This window comes from Mesoplodon bidens, assembly GCF_964165515.1.
Source record: "Mesoplodon bidens genome assembly, chromosome: 13".
Lineage (NCBI taxonomy): Eukaryota > Metazoa > Chordata > Mammalia > Artiodactyla > Ziphiidae > Mesoplodon > Mesoplodon bidens.
Genome location: NC_138169.1, coordinates 35,811,409 through 35,832,627, shown reverse-complemented (window position 1 = coordinate 35,832,627; position 21,219 = coordinate 35,811,409). Strand labels below are relative to the sequence as shown.

The following is a 21,219-nucleotide window of genomic DNA, read 5'->3' as shown; positions in this document are numbered from 1 at the left end:
CCTATTTTAAAATTTCAGTGGAAATTTTAGTTTCCTTTAGGAACTTAAAAATTTTTCCTGATTAAAATGTTAATAATCAACATTATTTATGAAATAGGAACACACAAAATAATGCTGGATTCCTTCCGCTATAAATATAGCACAAACGTTATCAGAGATGTTAACTCGGCCTCGCTACGCGACCACACGAGGGCACCACCACCACTCCTATTCCTGTGACCTCGTCCTCAACTCCGCAGGCCGGCGAACCCTCTACCTTGGTGGACTCTGGGAACCCTCCCCACGTCCACTCCATGTGGGACTCGGATCTGAGCAGGCTCCCGGCGGGTTTCACCTCCAGCTCTGAGTCGCTCTTAGGACACGCCGCCGGGGAGTAGGGGCTGCAAACACAGGACAAAGAAATGTGATGACTCTAATAAGTCAGGAACCTCATTCTTGCCAAGCTCAACAGATGAAAAGAAATGTAAGTTTGCATATATCAATTTCACCCGCGGATATAAAGGCTACTTTTCCACTTGAGCTCTTTCATAATAATAAAAACAATGCCAACTAGCATTTATCGTGGACTTGCCGGGTCCTCAGTAATATGCATTATCCCACTTGATTCTCCAAGAAATCAATGAGAAAGGTAATATATAGCAGAGAAAATGCATGGAAAGACGGGTTAACATAATACAGAGAGAAACTGGATTTGAACACAAAGTGTGACTGCACGTTTCTTCACATTATTAACCACAGTTACAGTTAGTAGTTGACACGAGAAAGAATTGTAGAGGGTCAAATTCTATGCTGATGATACAGGCCTACACTGGCCAACTCTGAGAATAAGTCAGATCAAGTTTAGGAACAAAATAATTATTGAGGGGAAAGGTCTATATTTGTGTTAAAAGCACACATTCAGTTCCTCTTCTGTATGAGAGACGTGGAAATATCATCAAGTCGAATAACAGAAAAGCTATCAGTATATCCTTCCTTTAAGAAATGGAGAAATTTCAAAAATACTTACTTATCTACGGGGGACCAATCTCCATCAGATAAGGGGTAGTGGTCTCCAGAATGGAAAAGCAGAGGCTCCTTATATTCTTCTTCCTTTAAGGAAGCATTTGAAGATCCTCTGTGAAGTGGGGCGGGGGGAGAGACAGACAAAACAATGATATCTACGTCAGCTTTAAAATATCCCCAATTCTAACTGACACACTGTTCTAAATTATACAAATGAAGAAAGTCAAATGATGAATGACTAACTCTCTTAAAAGGAAAATATGAAGAAGAGGGTTCACTGTTGCTACACACCAGACACCACTGCAATCACCATTTAAACATGGGGTAAACAGGAGGAACAGAAAAGAAGATGGGATTAAAAACTCCTTTTTACATCTGTTAGGGGTATTTGATTCAGAGCCTACAAGAAGAAAACTAAGGCTTTACATATGTTGTGTCCAATTCTTACAAATCTGAAGTAGTAAAGTCTTATTTTAGGTATTAGGTAATCAAGGATCTATGGGAGTTTAGTAATTTGCCCAAAGTAAAAAAGCTCCTAAGTAGTTGGATTAAAAACAAGCAAGCCCTTGTTCTTTTCCACTACACTCTCCTGCATATTACAGAAAATGTAAGCAAGCAAACAACTGAAGACAAAAGCTATGGCTCAAAAATTCAAAAATACCCTAAAAACTCTTAAAAACCCAGAACTTATTTTCTTCTTGGTTGGGCCCAAGCATTACTTGAGAACTTTCTCTTAGAATCTACGTGATGTAGGGATGCGAGGAAGATGACACGGAAGTATGATAAATGCTTTTAAAATTCATTCACAGACCTTGGAACTGTAGGAGACTTAACTAATGCTAGTAAGGTTTTAATTAATTTACCCTTTGTTTTTCTTGAATTTTCAAAATTAACATAACTTGCCATATAACCTTGAAAACACCCCTCAGAAGCACTGTGGGCCCCAGTTTTTCATCTTTAAGTTGGAAATTTTTCTCTTGTCCTGTCTATTTGATAAGAGTCGATGTGAGATTTATGTGGTGTGTCGTGGTGAAAGCCCTGAAAAGTATACAGAAAAGTAGGAAAAAAACTCTGAAAAGTGTAAAACACTATATAAAACATATTTAAGAGCTTCTTACAGAAAATTCAATGTTCTGCCAGGACAGATATTAGATGTGAAATGATGAGACGATCTATCACTTAATCTGCTAGACTAAAAATAGGGATAGAAACCATTTTATTAATTTGTATTATCTCTTTTCTCTCTTTACTCCTTAATTTAACATGCTCTGATTTAACACTAACTCTGACACATAACTATTTTTCCAAGTAGCTGCATTTCCTAATTTAAGGTTTACCTAACCCTAATCTTCTTTCTCTCAGAAGGACTAAGCTCTGGCATACCTCCTCATTCAAGGGAAAAGATACACATATACTTGAAAAAGGCTGAAATCCAGGTAAAAATACTCCACATCTTAAAAGAGGAAATTCAAATGGTATAGAAGCAAAAAGGGAAAATTGGATGCTACGAACAGTCCTTATTTGCCAAATCTGAAAGCACAGTACAGCTTGGCCCACTACTATTCATACATTTGAAAGTGGTTTGAAAAGAGCAATGTAAATGCCGTAGAAAATTTTTTATTAAACATATTTTGGTTTTGGAACGTATTTCACCACAGTATAAAAGGTAAGCCAACAAGAATACAGCAAAGCAAACTGGATTTAATAAAATATTGGAAAAGAGAGAGAGAGAGAGAGAGAGACCAGGCACCATTTAAGAATTTACAAGCCCAGGAAGGCAGGACATGGTCTTCTCTGGGCGGATCCGGACAAAAATAGACCCCATTAGCTTAGACCCATCAGAGTGATAGAAAAGGTTGCTGATGTTGAGGTTCCTTTCAGTCCTGTGATTCACTGAAAACCTGCCAAGCACGTTCAAAACGGCACACGTGGCTGAGGACAGGCAGCCAGCAAGGCCAAGCACGACAGGGTCACCTGAGGTATGTGACACGAGGATGTAATAAGGGAGAGTATAGATTAGAACGTGGAGAAATAGTATGAACACTGACTATTTACGCTGAAATACAGGACAAACAGCTACATTAATGGTGAACAGCAGAGGATCCGCGGCCGAGCAGATGGTCTAAGGCTGGGTCAGGGTGGTTGGCGGAGGGCCAGCTGAAGTTCATGGGAAGTGTGTCTAGAGCACTTCAGCCTTCACAGACGCCCCAGCACCGCGACTCCAAGCTCAGCTTCATTTTGTAAAACGATTATTTTTCTCATTCAAAAGCCAGAAATTACATGATGTACACAACTACCAAAATTCACTGAACTGCACACTTAGATCCATGAATATTATTGTATGTAAGTTATACCTCAGTTTTTAAAGAACAGGGACAAAAACCAAGACAAAGTCAAAATCAGTAGCCTGAATTATTTACGTGGTTTAAATCAGGACTAGGTAAGTTTTAGTCTACATAGCTGGCAGCAAGTACGTAAGAGATAAAGCGGCTGCTAACTACCGTGACCAAAGTTCACGCGCTGACCCTCACCCTCCGTGCCAGATCAATCAATCTCACTGTGACTAATGATCCAAGTTTGCTTTAGGATACAGGACACTTCCCACAAAAGATACCTCACGACAGGGCAGAAGAGAGCTGGGCAACGTGTCTCCTGGATTAGAATGATGGGGAGGGGAACAGGTGGTCCCAGGCCCCTGCCACTCAGCCCCCAGATCTAACTCTGTAAGTGTGTCTGCTCTGGTGGATTAGAAGTAGAGATTAGAAGTAGACGGCATAGTTGTAACCCTCCATTGCGGTTACTGCATTTCCAGCGGCTGAGTGTTTTATATATTTGCACTCAGGACTGTGATATAGCATCATCCCACATGGAAAGCCTCCTCCTTCCCAAAGGCTACAAGTGCCTAGGTGCACTGTTTAATACATATACACTTGTACATCCATCCATCCATCCTCTGGAATGATGGACAAGGCTTCCACGCTATACTCAAGCCAAAAGCCCACATTCAGGAGCGGAGACTCATCAGGCACAGCCCCCACAAAGCCCTGTGCGGGTCAGACCTCTCCAGCCCCCACAAAGCGGTTTCCTCTGGCTGCACACCACCAACCTGCTTCCAAGAGTGAGTTCATCTTTCTGCTGCCTCCGTCAATGAGGCTAAATTAACCGTAATTCTATTATCAATGAAATTCTTGAAAAGTAAGGAGTTTAAATAGAATGCTACTTATCAAAATAGAAATAAAACCAAGTTTAGGTAACCTCTCTGAAAACAAAATTTCTTTCCTACCTGGTAGGGGCTGAGGAGGGGAAGGTATTTAAAAGCTACAAGTTCCCCAAATCCCCATAATCTGTGGATCTTGTAACTGCAAACGCAGTTGATTTCCTAGTCTTTTTCTCTCAGATTCTTTAATGTGCTATTTAACATGCTGTTAATACTTTTGACCCTGAATATCTTCCTCCAAATTTCTGATTTTAGAATCTGGATGCTGAGCGGAAAGGGGCCTGGCAAGCCATGCAGTTCAGTCCTCGGATTTCACAGACTAAGAAACGAAGGCCAGAGTGACCACAATCAGACGTGTAATGGCCCCGTCCTCTCCCTTATCAGCTCAGCGTGAATTTCAGGCCGACACCTGCACGACCATTACATTTTGTCTTGCGTTTGTCACTGCCGACCAGACCAGCACTCCTACAGATTGGGTTGATACAGCCTTTCGTACAATCTGGAAGAGGAAGGCATGCACTAATACTCCTGCAGTGCATTCAGTTACAAAATTCCTTTAGAACAATGACTTGTGCATTTAGCACGTGACTGCACGTTTTAGAAATGTTTCACCTTCCTAAATTGAAGCTGCGGGTTGTTTAGGAGTTCTAAACGTTGCTCTATTATAACAAAGGACATGTGTCAACAACCCTTTATAGAGGCAAAACGTTACTTCAGCGTCTTTTCTGGTAGATCCTGGAAGAATTTTAGTTAGCAAAAATATTTCCAGGAATTAAGGTGCTTAAGGGAGTATTATAGTGCTATCCCAAATAAAATTTCCAGGTGCGTGTACTTCAAGTTTTTCTCAAAAGAACGTATTTCCTGCCTACCTACACATTATAAATAAGCCAAAACTTTTAAAGGAACTGCTTACGTTCTCCTTGTAGTTCCACCGTTTTGTTCTGTTTTCTTTTGGGGGGGTAGTGCCGCACAGCATGTGGGGTGTCAGTTCCCCAACCAGGGACCCAACCCTGCCCCCTGCAGTGGACGCATGGAGTCCTAACCACTGGACCGCCAGGGGAGTCCCTACACTCTTCTTAATAGCACTGAAATCCAGGAATGGAAGATCTGAAAGGGTCTCTTAGTTCGTACTCCTAGGGAAGCAAAGAAGAAAGAAACCTTAAAAAATTGAAAGCAGGAAGAAAAGGATGGGAAGAGTGTCTTTTTCAGAAATTGTGGGACTTCCCTGGTGGCGCAGTGGTTAAGAATCTGCCAGCCAATGCAGGGCACACGGGTTCGAGCCCTGGTCCGTGAGGATCCCACATGCCGTGGAGCAACTAAGCCCACGCGCTGCTGAACCTGTGCTCTAGAGCCCGCGGGCCACAACTACTGAACCCCGGGCGTCTACAGCCCGTGCTCTGCAACGAGAAGCCACCACAATGAGAAGCTTGCACACCACAACGAAGAGTAGCCCCTGCTCGCTGCAACTGGAGAAAGCCCGAGCGCGGCAACAAAGACCCAATGAGGCCATAAACGAATGAATGAATGAATGAATGAATAAGAAAAAACATATATAAGAAAAAGAAACTGTGGAACTTTTTTTCATGAGTTTAAAATTCTTTTGGGAATCAGTGATATAAAAGTAGAGTTCAGAACTTTTAAAATGAAGCTCTTCCCACCTAGTGTTTTGATACTGAAAAAAAAAAAAGGCACACAAATCTGTTACTGCAGACTTTAAAGTTTTGTATGTACAAATGGTTTACACTGCTCTGCAGAGTCTAAAGTACTGTCCCACTATGGCCTTCTGTTGTCTGGTTCTAACAAGAATTCTGCCTTCGATCAGAACGGAAACCCAGGTCTCGTACGTTCATTGCGGGGGGAGTGAATCACCACGTGACAGCTGATGAGTTAGGAAACAATTTCACGTATGAAAGATTATTATTAAATGTAGGAATCTGTTCTGGGATTTACAATCCAGATTTAAAAACTTTAGAAAACAAGTTAACAGTTTTGCCATAAAGGGATTATTCTACTACCTTATTCACTAACAGCATAATTATAACAATAATGTATTAGTAAGCTCTTTTCTTGACTTGACTATTTAAAATCAAAGCTTGGTAAATAAAACACTAGACGTCAAGGTAGAGTTTATGCTTGGTATACATTTGGTTACCTCCCCTCTTCTCCATGATGAAGAGAACCTGAACAGCAGTAACTTTCCCAGCAAGGGGGGCACGATCTCTCCTCCCAGCAGCCGAGGTGAGAGCTACAGTGACAGCGTCGACCTCGTAAGGCCACCCTCCCTACACCCTAATTCAATCAGGGTGTGGACATTCAGGATCACTTGTCCAGCAGTCACCAAGGGAAAGAACCACCCTGCTGCCACACCCATGGTCCGTCCAGCGCCGGGGCCGCCACCCAGCGCAAGGGGGGAAGAGAGTCTTATGAAAGTCGAGTACTGAATGAAAAAGTACATAGTTTACCCCAAACTGTTACCTTTTAAACCCCAGATAGCACTGACTTGAAAACTGGCATCTATTTTGAGTTCTTCTACTGAGCTGGTAAATAAGCAGTGATCAAGATTTCTCACTTCAAAACAAAAACAAAACCCTCCTTCCTCCTCAACTTACTAGCATGTTGATGATAAACTCAAAACCACCACCTTGAACTCAGGAACAGACAGACACAGAGCACCAACCGCAGGGTAGGGAAACACCCCCGGTGTCCCATCTGCCCGCCAGGCACTAGGTTCAGATCTTCTATGTGACGTATGATTTCCTTGGCTTTTGGAAACTTACTGGGTAAAATGAGACACACTGCCAGTCGGCTTCAAGCGATATTTTAGTGCCACAGCAAGCTGTCTGATAGCACATTTTGCAGAGTTGCAGAAAGGAAACAAGAAAATGCCTCTCCCACTTATTCCGCGATAAACTGCCAACAGGGGGAAAACAAGTCCAAACCTCAGACTGTAGACCCAGGGGAGAAGCACCAGCACCTGCTGCAGCCGAGCTCTGTCCACGGCACATGTGCAAGGAGACCCCCCACCCCCACCCTAACCTACCTTGCCGACTGGGCCGCCTTGTCGTCATCCGAGCTCAGCTCCACACCCACGGCGTCTTCTGCAGCAGGGGAAGCGGCCTGCTCCTCCTTCTTACTGTCCTGTTTGCATTTCTTCCTCCTTCGTTTTTTCTTTTTCACAGAACTGGGGGTGAAAACTGTCTCTGTTTCCAGAACGTGGGAGACGTCCGAACTCTGAGATGGTCTTTCACTTCCACCTGGTTTCACCAAAGGGGGGTCAATATCTGTAAAGAACTGATCTTCAGTAGGGATTGGTGAGGTGGCGAGGTAAGCAGGAAACTCTTCCTTAAAGAGAAAACGGAGAAAGAAAAGTTGTCGGTGACAAACAGTACAGTGCATCAAAACCACCACCATTTTTGGTGGATCTAAATTTCAGTGGTAGAAAGAATACCTACCTAGTTCCCGAAGGTAAGAAGGTCACACTGAGCTCAGGCACTGCCCACCCTACCTAGATAGGTCTCCACCCCCCTGCAGGGCTTAGCGTCAGCTCATGTGGGTCCATGTCGCTGAACACAGTGGAGGAATCGACGTGCTGAGTCAGCACGGAGCACGTGGAAGCTCAGCCAATGCACTTGCTGCAGGGGTGGATGAGCTCGATGTCCATCAGTGCGAGCACAGTTCAAGGAACGGTGTTGTGGTACATCCACACTAGGGACTACCGTGCAGCTAGTAAAAGGACAAAGTTCCACCTAGAGCTTCTGACTTGGCAGGGATGCTGATGACATACAGTTAAATGATGACAGTGAGAGAAACAAAAGGTCAGTAACTGGAAGTCAGGTGGGTTTGGGTAATGCTTATCCCCCTTTAAACTGTGAGCCCCTGGAGAGAGGGACTTTTCTTCATACTCTGTAGCAGAGAGCAGTAATTCCAGGGTTGTTGAATGAATTAAATTTTTTAATTTTTAAAGAAAAGCACCTTATACTGAAGAAAATCTGGGCAATTTGGTCATACATGGAATAGGAAAAAAAAGGCTGGAAAGCTGACACTCTCCAGGTTGACCTTGCTAAGCATAGTTTTAAACGGAATCATGAGAACTGATGTGAGAAGCAGGCAACAGACTCTCAGGAACCTAGTCCTCTCACCGACTGCATCTGCTGATTTATTCGGAGCCTAATCAGTGTGACAGGTTACATCAAAAATGTTTTATTCTTATGATAACTCGCTTACTGTTTCATTCTGCCTTTTGCCTCTGTCTCTGATGAGGAAAATTTTTCTCTAGGCCAAGTAAATGCAAATAATGTAATATAAAAACAAATAATTAAGAAACTAGGAAGAATATTGGTCTGGTAGGTTCCCCTTCATAAACACTGTTTCTTTGCTGTTTACAGAACAGTTCTGACGCAGCTGGCTTCCAGGCTAAAGTAAAAACTGGTAAACAATCTCATTCTGCTATTGTTTATCTTTTCTTTGTGAATTTATGACATTAAACTGGCAGTTCATCTTCAAAACCAAAAAAGTAGCTCCGTGCCCTTAACAACTTGAAGCTTATTGATTTTGCTATCTGAGATTTTATTCTTTATGATGAAAGGTTAATGATGCCTTCTAAGAAGTTGTTTTTGTTTTTGTTTTTTATTTTTAAAAAATTTATTTGTTTTATTTATTTAGTTTTGGCTGCGTTGGGTCTTTGTTGCTGCACGTGGGGTTTCTCTAGTTGCGGTGCGCAGGCTCCTCAATGCGGCGGCTTCTCTTATTGAGGAGCACGGGCTCTAGGCACGCGGGCTTCAGTAGTTGCGGCACGCAGGCTCAGTAGTTGTGGCTTGCGGGCTCTAGAGCGCAGGCTTGGTAGTTGCAGCGCACAGGCTTAGTTGCTCCGCGGCACGTGGGACCTTCCCGGACCAGGGATCGAACCGTGTCCCCTGCACTGGCAGGCGGATTCTCAACCACTGTGCCCCCAGGGAAGTCCCCTTGTAAGAAGTTTTAAAAAGATCCACTTTAAATCAATCAAGAACAGCTCAGGAGCATTCACATCAGTGGATACGTGAGGGGAGTGGGGCAAATCGTGCTCTCTTGCTGAAAGAGGCCAAATGTACAATAATCATTCATAAAGGGCAGAGGCCAATTAATTTAAATCTCTTGAGACTGTAATAAACTAATGCACCTGACTCTTCAAGGTTTGGGATGTAATGTCCCCAACGAAAACGTCAAAACATGTTTCCCAAATTTAAAGGTTACACATGTACACACGCAGACATGGCCTGAAGAGATACGCCGTGATTATTCAGGTGAAACTGAGTGTATTCAGGTCAAGGTGTAAACTGTACAGATACCACCTAATAAAGTCACTGGAAGCTCACAGGAGGGGTAAGTGCCAAGGCCTTCAGCACACCCTGCAGCCTGGAACTCGTGCGGGGAAACTTCCTGCCCCTCCAGCTCCTTTCTGACAGCCGAGTTCTTCAACCTAAAACTAAAGCTTGTCTAACCAGCAACAATGGTCCACACAACTCACCATGAAAACTAAAACGTTCTGTTCTGAGATGTGCACCGTGGACCTGAACACAACGTGTGAAGTGGACGTGACCCACCAGAACTTACATATTCCTCTTCGGTCTCCTCCACAAAGAAAGCCTCCCCATTGTCACCCAATTTCATGTGAAGATCCACTGCATCGCCATTGATTTCTATGTCAATCTAAGAGGAGAAACAAAGTGTGACTTGGCATTAAGAGTCTGTCATTCAAGCTCCACTAAGCCTAGATTCTGGGCTCTCAGGCCAAACTTAGTACTGAGGCTCCCAGGGTGACGGCCCCAGAGAGACCCCCACCTCCTGCCCCACGTCCCACCCTTACACCACCAGACTGAAAGAAAACATTTCATCACCTACTTTCATGGCAAATTTTAAAAATATATTTAATTTCTCATGTCATAAAATAGGGGAAATGTCATCGTCAACACACACTTGAGCCCGTTTGGAGGTTACAGCACAGCCAGGCCTCACTGTGCGAGGCTCAGATCAGCACAAATCTCAGTTACCACAGTATGTTGACTGCATAACCGCAGGAGAGGCACACGTTTCACCACCAGCTCTTCCATCCACAGGTCACCACAGCCGTCCTGCGGTGTCCGCAGGGGGTTGGCTCCAGGACCCTCCTCAGATACTCAAATCCACTCATGCCCAAGTCCCTTACATATAAAAGGGTGTAGCATTTGCGTATAACCTCCACACATCCTCCTGTGTACTTTAAATCATCTCTAGATTACTTATAATACCTAATACAACATAAATGTTATGTAAATACTTGCCAGCGTGCAGCAAATTCAAGTTTTGCTTTGGGAATTTCCTGGAAAAAAATTTTTCCAAATATTTTTGATCCGAGGTTGGGTGAATCCTTGGATGCAGAACCCATGGATACAGAAGCGCGACTGCACGTACGTAACAGATGCCCATCATGATCAGTAACTCATCACATCACTTTTTCAAAGTCTGTTGGTGACTAGTCCCAGCACATCTGTTACTCAGCTCAGGCACAGGCGGCAAAGCATAGGGTTGTGTTGCCTCCTGGTCTCCCAGTGATAAAGCCAGTTGACATTTTATAAAATGGATAATTGAAAGAGGCAACTGGCCAAGATCAGAGAGCAGTAAACAAACAAACAGTACTAGTGCTGGAAGTAAAATCAAACTGAACGTCAGCAGTTATAGAAGAAAGAGCCGACCTTGCGAACAGGAGACTCAGGATGAGCTGCCAGAGGAACCTGGAGGTGAGTTTGTACCAGAAAGGAGGAACATGGCTGAGACAAAAGGATGAAGACCCACAGGAAGGGACACAGGCAGAAACCTGCAGGTTGAAGCAACTCCCAGAGATGCTTCATGACATGGGAATTTCAAAGGATGAAAAGCTAGAAGCTGATGTAGACTTAGAAAGGAGTAGGACAATTTACCAAGACAAAGAAAAGATGCCTGTTCCACAGCGTGTTACATCAGGAAGGTAAGCCCTGTTCAAACTACTCCTGACGAGCTTTTTACAAAGAAATTTAGTTCTCATTGTTTCTAATGTTTTAAATTGCAGTGCACCAAACACTATTTTACTATTTTTCATTTTCTTATACATTTATAACTGATAGTAGGAGTTTTTAAAAGTTTTGACCAAAGCTTACAGAGGTCGTGGAAGAATCCTCATTTCCCTCATCGACTAAGCTTCCTTTTGCAGGGTTTCAGCTTGCCCATTTTTATGGTCTATACTACTATGCAAAGTGAGGAATGTTTGTTTTTATATATATATACACACACACACACATATATACATATATACACACACACACACATACATATATCAGGTACTACTATATCACTTAAAAATAATGTAATTGCTTATCTGTAAGCTGTGAATAAATACTCTTAAATATTTTACAAAAATAAATACCAACTTGCAAAACTCTTATGGATAACTTGTAAACTCTGGTCTTAGACTGTTCAGGGGATATAAAGATGAACACACAAAGGCATAATATAGACAGAAGTAGAACAGTCCATAACCTCAGTGTCCTTAGCTCTGCATGGCCCTCATGGTGGGAACAACTGTAGAGTCTGCTGGGTGTGTCCCAAGGAAGACCAACGACAGCTTCTGACCAGAGACTGAGCCCTGGTTCACGTCCAGTCATGGAAGGCAGCTCCATCTTCCCAGGAGCCACGGAACGATGGGATAAGTAACACCATATTAAAAAATATTAGTTGACATATGTTGTCAATGCTTGTTTTAAAAATTCTACGTATGAATAACATAACCACATTGAAGGGAAGAAGAAGAAAACTAAGTAACTTTGGAAAACAGTATGTTGACTACAAAATTCTAAGTCTGAAGACAAAAAGAGCTATAAACAAATACTGTACTGTAGTTAGTAATTTTTTTTTCATCACAGACATGGGTCAGCAATTCTGAAACTACTTCATGTGTATTCTAGTACTGAACAAATATGTAAATATACTGTGGATAATGAGAAGCAAGTTTCTCACCGTCAGAGAAAGAAGCTACAAATATGGAGACGAGGAAGAACCCTGTGGAGATCGGCTGGAGAGGGAGGAATCACTGTGAACTCCCGATTTTCACAGACGGACGTAGATGCAGGTGTGGGCACGTGTATGTGTATACATGCATGGACCTTCTAGCTCTGCTGGCTGAGAGGGCCTACAAGCAATTATACTCCAGGCTAATGAGCACACCCAGTGACCACGTCTTTGTTTCCAGATTCTATTCTCCAGTAACAGGAACCAAGGCTCCTTGGAGAAATAAAAATAATTCTGGGGCCGAGGCAGGGAAAGTAGAGTCTCCTGGAATATCTTATGGTGCCAGAGAGTAAGGAAATGCTCAAAAAATGATGGGAGCGTTTCGAAAGGACTCAACTTGAAGGAGCGTCCAACAGCCAAATCTGGGACAACCTTAGCAACTACAGAAATAATGACTATAACCCACAGGGTAAAATTAATATCCATGAGTTCATACTGATCTAATTAAATGACTGAATAATTAAGTAAATAAGAGAAGAAAAGCTCTTCGACAAAGTACAATTACAATCAATAAATGGAGCAGGAAGAATGGAAATAGAAAGTCACCATTTGTGAAACACCACAGCAATAGCCGCCGCAAAGTCCACCGTGTAAGCTAAAATTCATGGTGGAAGCACGACAAGAAACAGGGTACGCGCACAGTCTCAAAGCTTCTTCCCACAGGTAAACTCACAGCCAAGAAACCTGCAGACACCATTCAGCAAGTGATCAGAGTTAATTAACATCACCAGTAAGGAGACAGCAGCAGGGCGGGGCTCCTCAGCTGAGGCACCAGGAAGGCCACACCCCCGCGCGGTGTCATTCCCACCAAAAGGAGAAAACATCAGACAAATTCACACTGAGGGACAATCTACATTGTAACTGCTCTGCACTCTTCAGAAGTCAAGGTCATATGTTAGAGAACACAGGATGAGAGCAACACGGGATCCCGAAACAGAAGACAGTAGTGGAAAAACTGGTGAAATCGTAATAAGGTCTTTTGCTAATAGTTTATACTGATGTTAACTTCCTGGTTCTGATCATTGTAACTATGGTTTCGTGAAACGTGAACATTAGGGGAAGAGGCTGGGTGAAGGGTATATGGAAACTTTTAAAACTGCCTGTGCAACTTGTCTGTACATCTAAAATTAATATAAGCTAAAAAAATGTGAAAATCATAAAAAACAAAGACTGAGGAACTGTCACAGAGTGGAGGAGACTAAGAAGACAGGACAACGAAACACTCCGTATCTTGATGGTGGTGATGGTTTCATGGGTGCACACATATGTTTAAACTTACCAAATATATCCTTTGAATATGTGCAGTTTATTGTGTGTTAATTATAAAATAAAGCTGTAAAAAAAAAAGGATAACACTATAAAAGGAAATCAGAAAAACAGGCAACTAAGAATTGAATACAAAATAAGTTTTAAATCCTATACTAAAAAATCCCAATGTAATTTCAGAAATATTAATAAAAAGATTATTTTATAAAAAACTCATTTTTCTTCTACTTTTTAAAAGAAAGGGCCGCATGAAGCAGTTTCCATAGGACAAACACTAACCCTAACTCATATCCCAGCCAGCCTTCTTAGTGCTTTCTATTACTGGGAACGTTTACTGCTAAAAAAGTTGCATGTGGCATGAACTTTTAACTCTTCTAAAACAAAGTACTGCAACAAATTCCTGGGCTAAAGAAAAACATGCTTTCAGATAAGTGTTTAAGTTTTTTCTTCATAATAAACTAGTTGAAGTCACATAAGCACCTCACGTCATCTGTTTCTAAAGCAGCTGTAATAATAGCAGCTTCTTCCACAATCATAGGAAGAATGTTTCTAACTGAAAAAGTTATGTGAGAACAGAAAAAGTAATGAAAAAAAATTTTTTTCTGGACTATAGGCAAGAAGATAGGGAAAAACTAAATTCACTCTGTAATGCCAGATTTCAAGTTTCTCAGGATGACTTAATTCAATTTATTCAACTAGAAGTTAGACATATAAAATACTTTAAATAACCATGTTCGTTGATTTGCTGTTATATAAAATTTTAAAGTTAAACAGTACAAATGAAATATTTAAAGTTATTTTATCTTTAATAAAAAATAAGATTCAAATTAATAACGTCCTTCAAAATTTTCACCTTTGCAGGTTAGCCATTTATCTAATGTAGCTGGGAAAACGGAATGACGCTTCTTCAGGACGCAAATTCAAAGTCTGTTTTAAAACTATTTTAGAAAAGTTAACCCTTTGGTTTATAGTTATAGCCCGTATTTTTAGGGATCAAATACGACATTTCTTAATACGACTACTTTAGTCTCTTGATTTGCTCTAAATGGAGTTTGGTTCTCTCCAAAAATTAAACCTAATATCAAATTGTGCCAATATGGAGCATACTTAAAGGAATATGTATGCCATGAGTTCTTTAGGTCACAAAGGAAAAATACTAAAAATATTCTGAGATGGCACCAAGTTGGAATAAATGCTTCCCGAGGTGACTATTGTAAAGAGGACACTCATTCTGATGTTACTACTGCTAGTAAACTGGTTTCTAAAACACTCATTTCCATATTGTTATACTCCTACACTGTGCCTTAATTTTGCTCAACATATGTGACAGATGTTGAAACAGAACTGATTTTGAGAAATGCCGGCTGTAGCAGACACTTGTCTTGGCAGGCCATCCTGTGGGTAAGAATGTCTCGGTCTCCTTTGGGGATCTAGTCTCCTCTATTCCAGACCATCTATTTCGGGTGCAGCTGCAGACAGTGGCAGTGGGGCTGCTGCCCAAGCCAGGCCAGTCAGTATATTCCACCCCCACCTACAGTGACTAGTTCCTGAGACACGCGGCCCCAGGCTGACAGGGCGGCTAACACTGGTCCTTCTGTAGGCAGGAGACGCTGTCTCCCCTCTGGGAAGTCAGTGGAAGTCAGCCTGAAGATACTGGCAGCCATCTTGCGTGAGACAGACAGACAGACAGACACAAAAGGAAGCAGAGCTGAGAGGTGAGGGGAGACAGTCCTGACAGCACCTTCAGAGGCTCTAAGTAAAGCCCTGACTCATTCAAATACTCGCGTACTTTACTTACACAAGCCAATTTAATCCCTTTTTTGCCTAAGCTAGTGTGAGGTGAATTTTCGTCATCCACAATGGAAACTGTCCTAATACACTGGGTTATTTAACTTTGATAAGTAATTAAATCATCCGTTGTGTTAAATCAACAAAATTAATATTTAAAAATATCAAGTGCAGGTTTACCTTCTGAAATTCAACTCCTGAGTTATGAAATATACAGGGAGTATTGTGTTCTATCAAACAAGAACATAGCAATGGCAGTGGGGAAATTATTATATTGCATCTTTCTAACCAGAGGTTTTAAGGTGGTTATGATTTCAAGTCCACTTCATAGGTGTCCCCATATTTGAAAACTGGGTTCTTAATTTAAAATCAATGGGGCTTCCCTGGTGGTGCAGTGGTTGAGAGTCCGCCTGCCGACGCAGGGAACACGGGTTCGTGCCCCGGTCCAGGAGGATCCCACATGCGGTGGAGCGGCTGAGCCCGTGAGCCATGGCCGCTGAGCCTGCGCTCCCGGAGCCTGTTCTCCACAACGGTAGAGGCCACAACAGTGAGAGGCCCGCATACTAACATCAATGGACAGCTTTCCCTAATCCAGAATGACCTAAAATAACACAAAAAGTTCAACCAAATTGCCAGAGTGTCTCAGGGCAGACATGGTTTGGGTTTTATTGTCACAGGAATGCTATGCTTTGGTTCAAATAGCCAAATTTCCTCCCAAATATATCCTTTGGGTCTCTGGGCTACCAAGGGAAAGAACTTTTTTCTTTTCCTGGGTCTCACTGGACAGACTTCTACTAAAAGTTAAGGGTTTGACAAGATATTGAGCACAATGATTTGCGGAGCCTCATACAGAAACTGTCTACTTTCTTAATTAGAAGCATACAGCATGCAGAAAGAGAGCTCTTATCTGCCCAGTCCCATTTACAGATGCACAAATGCTTATATACATCAGCCTGCGGGTTCCAGTTTGAAGGCCAGAAGACTTATCCAATCTGCTGATCAAAAACCCAGATCATAGATGGGAAAGGGGCGGGGGTGGGGTGGGGAAGGCTTGTAAGCCATTTTACAAATAGATCCTGGCACAATTAATGGGACATTTCAGTGCATAAACAGTTTGTTGCTGATGCTTCCAAAGCAGATACAGTCTAAAGTACTACAAGTTAGTGTTACCAAAAGAAAGAAAAAATTCTGGAGAAGCTAAACTGTGGCTGAACACTGTTTTGCAATGGAAAGTTTCCAAGTCACTCAGTACATCACCACTGCTTTTCGTTTCCAAAGTGACCTGAACAGAGGCCAGACCTCACAAGCCCTGCCACCCTGAAACATGGCTCTCCAGTCACTTTCAAAATAACATAAGTTCAATTAAAATAGAGGGAAATTTCTATTTTAAAGAATAAGATCAGGGACTTCCCTGGTGGCGCAGTGGTTAAGAATCCGCCTGCCAATGCAGGGGACACAGGTTCGAGCCCTGGTCTGGGAAGATCCCACATGCCATGGAGCAACTAAGCCCGTGCGCCAGAACTACTGAGGCTGCGCTCTAGAGCCTGCGCGCCACAACTACTGAAACCTGCGTGCCACAACTACTGAAGCCCGTGCACCTAGAGCCTGTGCTCTGCAACAAGAGAAGCCACCGCAGTGAGAAGCCTGCACACTGCAACAAAGAGTAGCCCCCGCTCGCTGCAACTAGAGAAAGCATGCGCACGGCAACGAAGACCCAACGCAGCCAAAAAAAAAAAAAAAAATAGGATCAGCTATGTTATTAGCCGAAATCTGAAAACAGATGTTTTCAACTTAGGACAATGGTCCTCTAACACATACTTTTTGTGCTACAAAATGGTGTGGATTCTTTCATTGCGCTGGAAAATCCTGACAAAATCTCCTTATGCTGTTTAAGTAGATACTGTGGGACAGGAGTAGAAAGAAAAATACTACTATGTACCTGTGACGTTTACTGTTAGCTCAGCTTTTTCTAACATGATTGATATCAGATCAGATATACTAACAGACTTTCCAAGTGCTCCATAACCTGAGGACAGAGGATGTAAAAAAAAAAAAAAAAAAGAAGAAGGAAAACCAACACAAATACCTTCTTTCTGAAAGAATCTTCCCTAAAATAAATAAAAGCCTGTGGATTTTCATTTCAGTCAGATTTGGGGAAAAGTCCTGGTATTTACAATAAACTTTAGATTACAAGTAAGATTTTACAGCTTTGTCAAAATAAATGCACAAATTTGGCATTAATGTATTTCATTTAAACACATGTACTCTTGAGCATGCCTATCTATTCCATTCACAACTGGTCTGAAGGTATTACATTAAATATTTTAAAGTGCTGTAAAAGGTAAAGGAACTTTTTCTAAATACACCTGATTTCCCCATTTATAATTCTAGTTTCTGTTTTGATTTTCTGAGTTGCAACACATAGGTTATTAAGATGATGTTCACCTCTTTTTCCCCCTAGACTTCCTGTAGTAGGGCTTTTTGAATTTAGAAGCAACTTCAAAAACAGTACAAAAGATGGACTTCCCATACCGCTGTCTTCAAAAGCATATAGGTTTTCAAACCAGAAACACACAGAGGTCCCAAGAGCTCATTTACTCTGCCCCCCAGCGTCTCCTCCTCCTGGAGGACAGGACGCGCCCACACTCACCACTTTCTCTTTGGACCGCAGGACGCCCAGCTTCCCGAAGCGCACGTGGAAGGGCGAGCACTGGTAGGAGCCGTCCTGCTGCCGCACCACCACGACATCGATGCAGCCGGACAGTGTGGCCTGGTTAATGCCCTTGTAGAGCTCCTTCACAGTGACAATCACCTGCCCGGCCAGCTGCCCCACGTAATTCATGGTTTGAGACTATAAAAGACAAGAAAAAAAGCGGATGAGATGTTAACGCTGAGTTTGTGGGTCTAATGACAGCGACAGAGAAAAAACCGCAGGGCCTAAAACTACATGGCTCGTACGTACTCCAGACTATGATTAGCCCTGCAGACGCTGGCCCCCTGCGACCCAGGCTAATGCGGCCCCTACACACTTCCACGCGTGGGCAGGCCCACACCGTCCGTCCGCCTTGCTGCTGACAGGCAGCCCAGCAGGGCATGCAGAAGTCCCCTTTCCCCTTCCAGCATCGTGGATCGAGCCTGCTGCCACTAGGCGTTCCCCTCAAAGTTCAGAACCCACAGAGACCCCGAAGAGCCCCGACTGCCACACGGCCCTCTTGCCCAAGACAACTGGGGACCTGGGGAAAGTGCATCCACTCCGACCAAGCAGCTAAGCAGAGAAGTGACTGAAGATCACCCCCAATAGGAACCTGAAATCACGCTGTTCCTGTTGGAAGGTAAGTGAGAGCTGGGTTTTCTACGGAATTAATCGACTATGGTTCAGAGACACGCTAGATTAGACAAACAAACTGGTGAGCTAGGCTGGGTCTAACCAATTTATAACAGTACTTTGAAGGAAAATCCCTTCAGTGCTTCAACACAACTCACTAGAACATATATTCATGTCCCACGAAGTTCAAAGCAGAGAAAAAGGTTTTAATCTTGGACCTTAACTACAATGTGCTATTCAAATCAGGATCACCAGACTGTAAAGGGTCCTCCAGAAAGGGTCAAAAAGGCGGCAAGGGTACCCGACCGGGGCGCAGGGCCACCACACGCTTCATCTGGCCACAGGATGGGGGGCTGTGCCCCCAACTCTTCATTCGTTAGGAAAAAATAGCCACACTTTAGTCCTAAGGCTGTCAAATTTTATTCCCAGTTATCCATACGACCACAGTTCACTCATTAGACACTGGCTCTCCTGGCAGAGTGTTAAAGCACAACTGAGCACAACTCATTCTCCTGAGGACAGGAGGGATGCAGATGGAACCAGAGACCTCCCACAGCTCTGCTCATCCGGAAGCCGACTTCCACCCAACCAGAGACCCGACAGCCTATTCTGCAGGGTATTCACCATAAGCACGGCTGTCTTTCTAAACCCAGATCAAAAGTCTTTGAGCTGCCTGGAGTTCAAAGTTACATGCTCAGAAAAGTCCCCAGAGAGTACATTCTATGCTGTCAGGTAAGTCCAAAGCTGAACTAGAAGAACGCCATCCACGGGACAACCCAGGGGCCTGCCAGCACCCCTGCTGCAGAAAAACCCACCGCTCTTCACAGGAGAGCCAGCACCCACGGGCAGTGCCCGGATCCCCTGCTCCTGTACACAGTAATCAAGGCCCATCAGTTTAATGCCATGGAGCAGAGCCACAATAACTTCACCCTGGAAAACGCTGTGAATAGTTTAAAGCTAAGGCTACCAGGGCTCCAAAATGCACCTACAGAAGGAGCTGGCTTTGAGGATGTAAACCAGCTGCAAAACGTACCAATAAACAGCAGAATACAGCGGCAGGCGTCCTTTATGAGGTAAATTCTAAACCAGTTACAAGTTGGTATGATTTCAGGTCTACAATAATTGATTTGAACTCTATGGTAAGGCCAAATTAAGCACGTATCAAGCGCTCAATAATGATTTCTTAAATATTCATGGAATGAATGGTCAAACGAACCCTCAACAAAAGAGAATAAAAAAGAAACGTGCGGTAGTGTTTTATCAGAATATTCATATTACATCTCATATTCTAAAAACTAATCTTGTATTGTGATCATTGTGGATTCACATACATGTAGTTGTAACTAATAATACGAAGAGATCCCATGTATACTTTACCCAGTTTCCCCCAATGGTAACATCTGGTAAAATTCTAGTGCAGTATCCCAATTGGGTTTCAACACTGATTCAGTTAAGATTCAGAACATTTCCATCGTCACAAAGATCTGTCCTATTGGCCTTTTATAGTCACACACACCTACTTGCCTTCTGTCTGCCCTTCCCCCTTAATCCCCGGCAACCACTAATCTGTTCTTCATTTCTGAGATTTTTGCCATTTTTAAGGAAGTTATATAAATGGAATCACACAGTATCCAACCTATTGGGACTGCCTTTTCCCACTCATATTTCTATGGAGATTCATCCAGGTGCATGTATCAACAGTTTGTTTGCCTTTATTGATGCCTAGTATTTCATGGTGTGGATATACCATAGTTTAACCATTCACTTGTGAGGAACAGTTGAGCTATTTCAGATTTTTTGGCTATCACAAAGAAAACTGCTATAAGCATTCATGTACAGGTTTTTGTGTGAAAATAAGTTTTCAGCTGACTAGGGTAAAATGCCCAGGAATGTGACTGCTGGGCTGAATGGGAATCACATGCTTAGTTTTTAAAGACACTGCCGCCAGAGTTGCTGTACCATTCTCCACTCCGACCAACAATGTCTGAGATATAGTGCCTCTGCATCCCTGCCAGCACTTGGCATTGTCACTATTTTTTATTATAGCCATGATGACAGGTATGTAGTGATACTGGTTTTAATTTGCATTTACCTAATGGCTAATGATGCAGAAAATTAAATTTTGTTTTATAAAAGAGCACTACAACTAACTTAGAGGAAAAGGGAATAAACATCTTTTTGTTCCTTATTTTTGGGGTCACGGTGTACAATTTTTATATGTTAAGAATGTCTCCAAAAACAGAAGTGAAATGAAATTTAGTGCTAAGTAGTTCATCTTTTACTCTCTTTTAGTATTTTTCAGCAACCTAGAACAGTCCATCAGAATTTTCATATTCTGTAAGTAACATGTGTTCACAACACCCTTTTTGCCTGCCATGGCAAACAGCACCCACGTAGTCAATCTTTGTATTATGCTTGACTGATGATGGCAGCAATTTTAAAATGAGTTTTGTTACAAATCTAAAAAAAAATTCCTAACAAATTATATAGGCCTTTTCTTAAAAGAAACTGAAAAATGGTAACTTAAGAATCTACATTCAGCCATAAACAACAGTCTTATAAACTA

At 42.5% G+C, this 21,219-nt stretch overlaps 1 protein-coding gene across 1 annotated transcript in view; it reads right to left on the bottom strand.

Moving 5' to 3' along the window:
- LPIN2 (lipin 2) overlaps positions 1-21,219 on the bottom strand; it is a 56,405-nt gene that overhangs the window by 18,264 nt on the left and 16,922 nt on the right. Inside the window, exons 2-6 of the mRNA XM_081252129.1 lie at positions 17,979-18,179; positions 9,809-9,904; positions 7,260-7,561; positions 1,007-1,114; positions 166-380 (exon numbers count right to left, since the gene is read on the bottom strand). Coding sequence (XP_081108255.1) covers positions 166-380; positions 1,007-1,114; positions 7,260-7,561; positions 9,809-9,904; positions 17,979-18,179 — 922 coding nt within the window. The remainder of the gene's footprint in view (positions 1-165; positions 381-1,006; positions 1,115-7,259; positions 7,562-9,808; positions 9,905-17,978; positions 18,180-21,219) is intronic.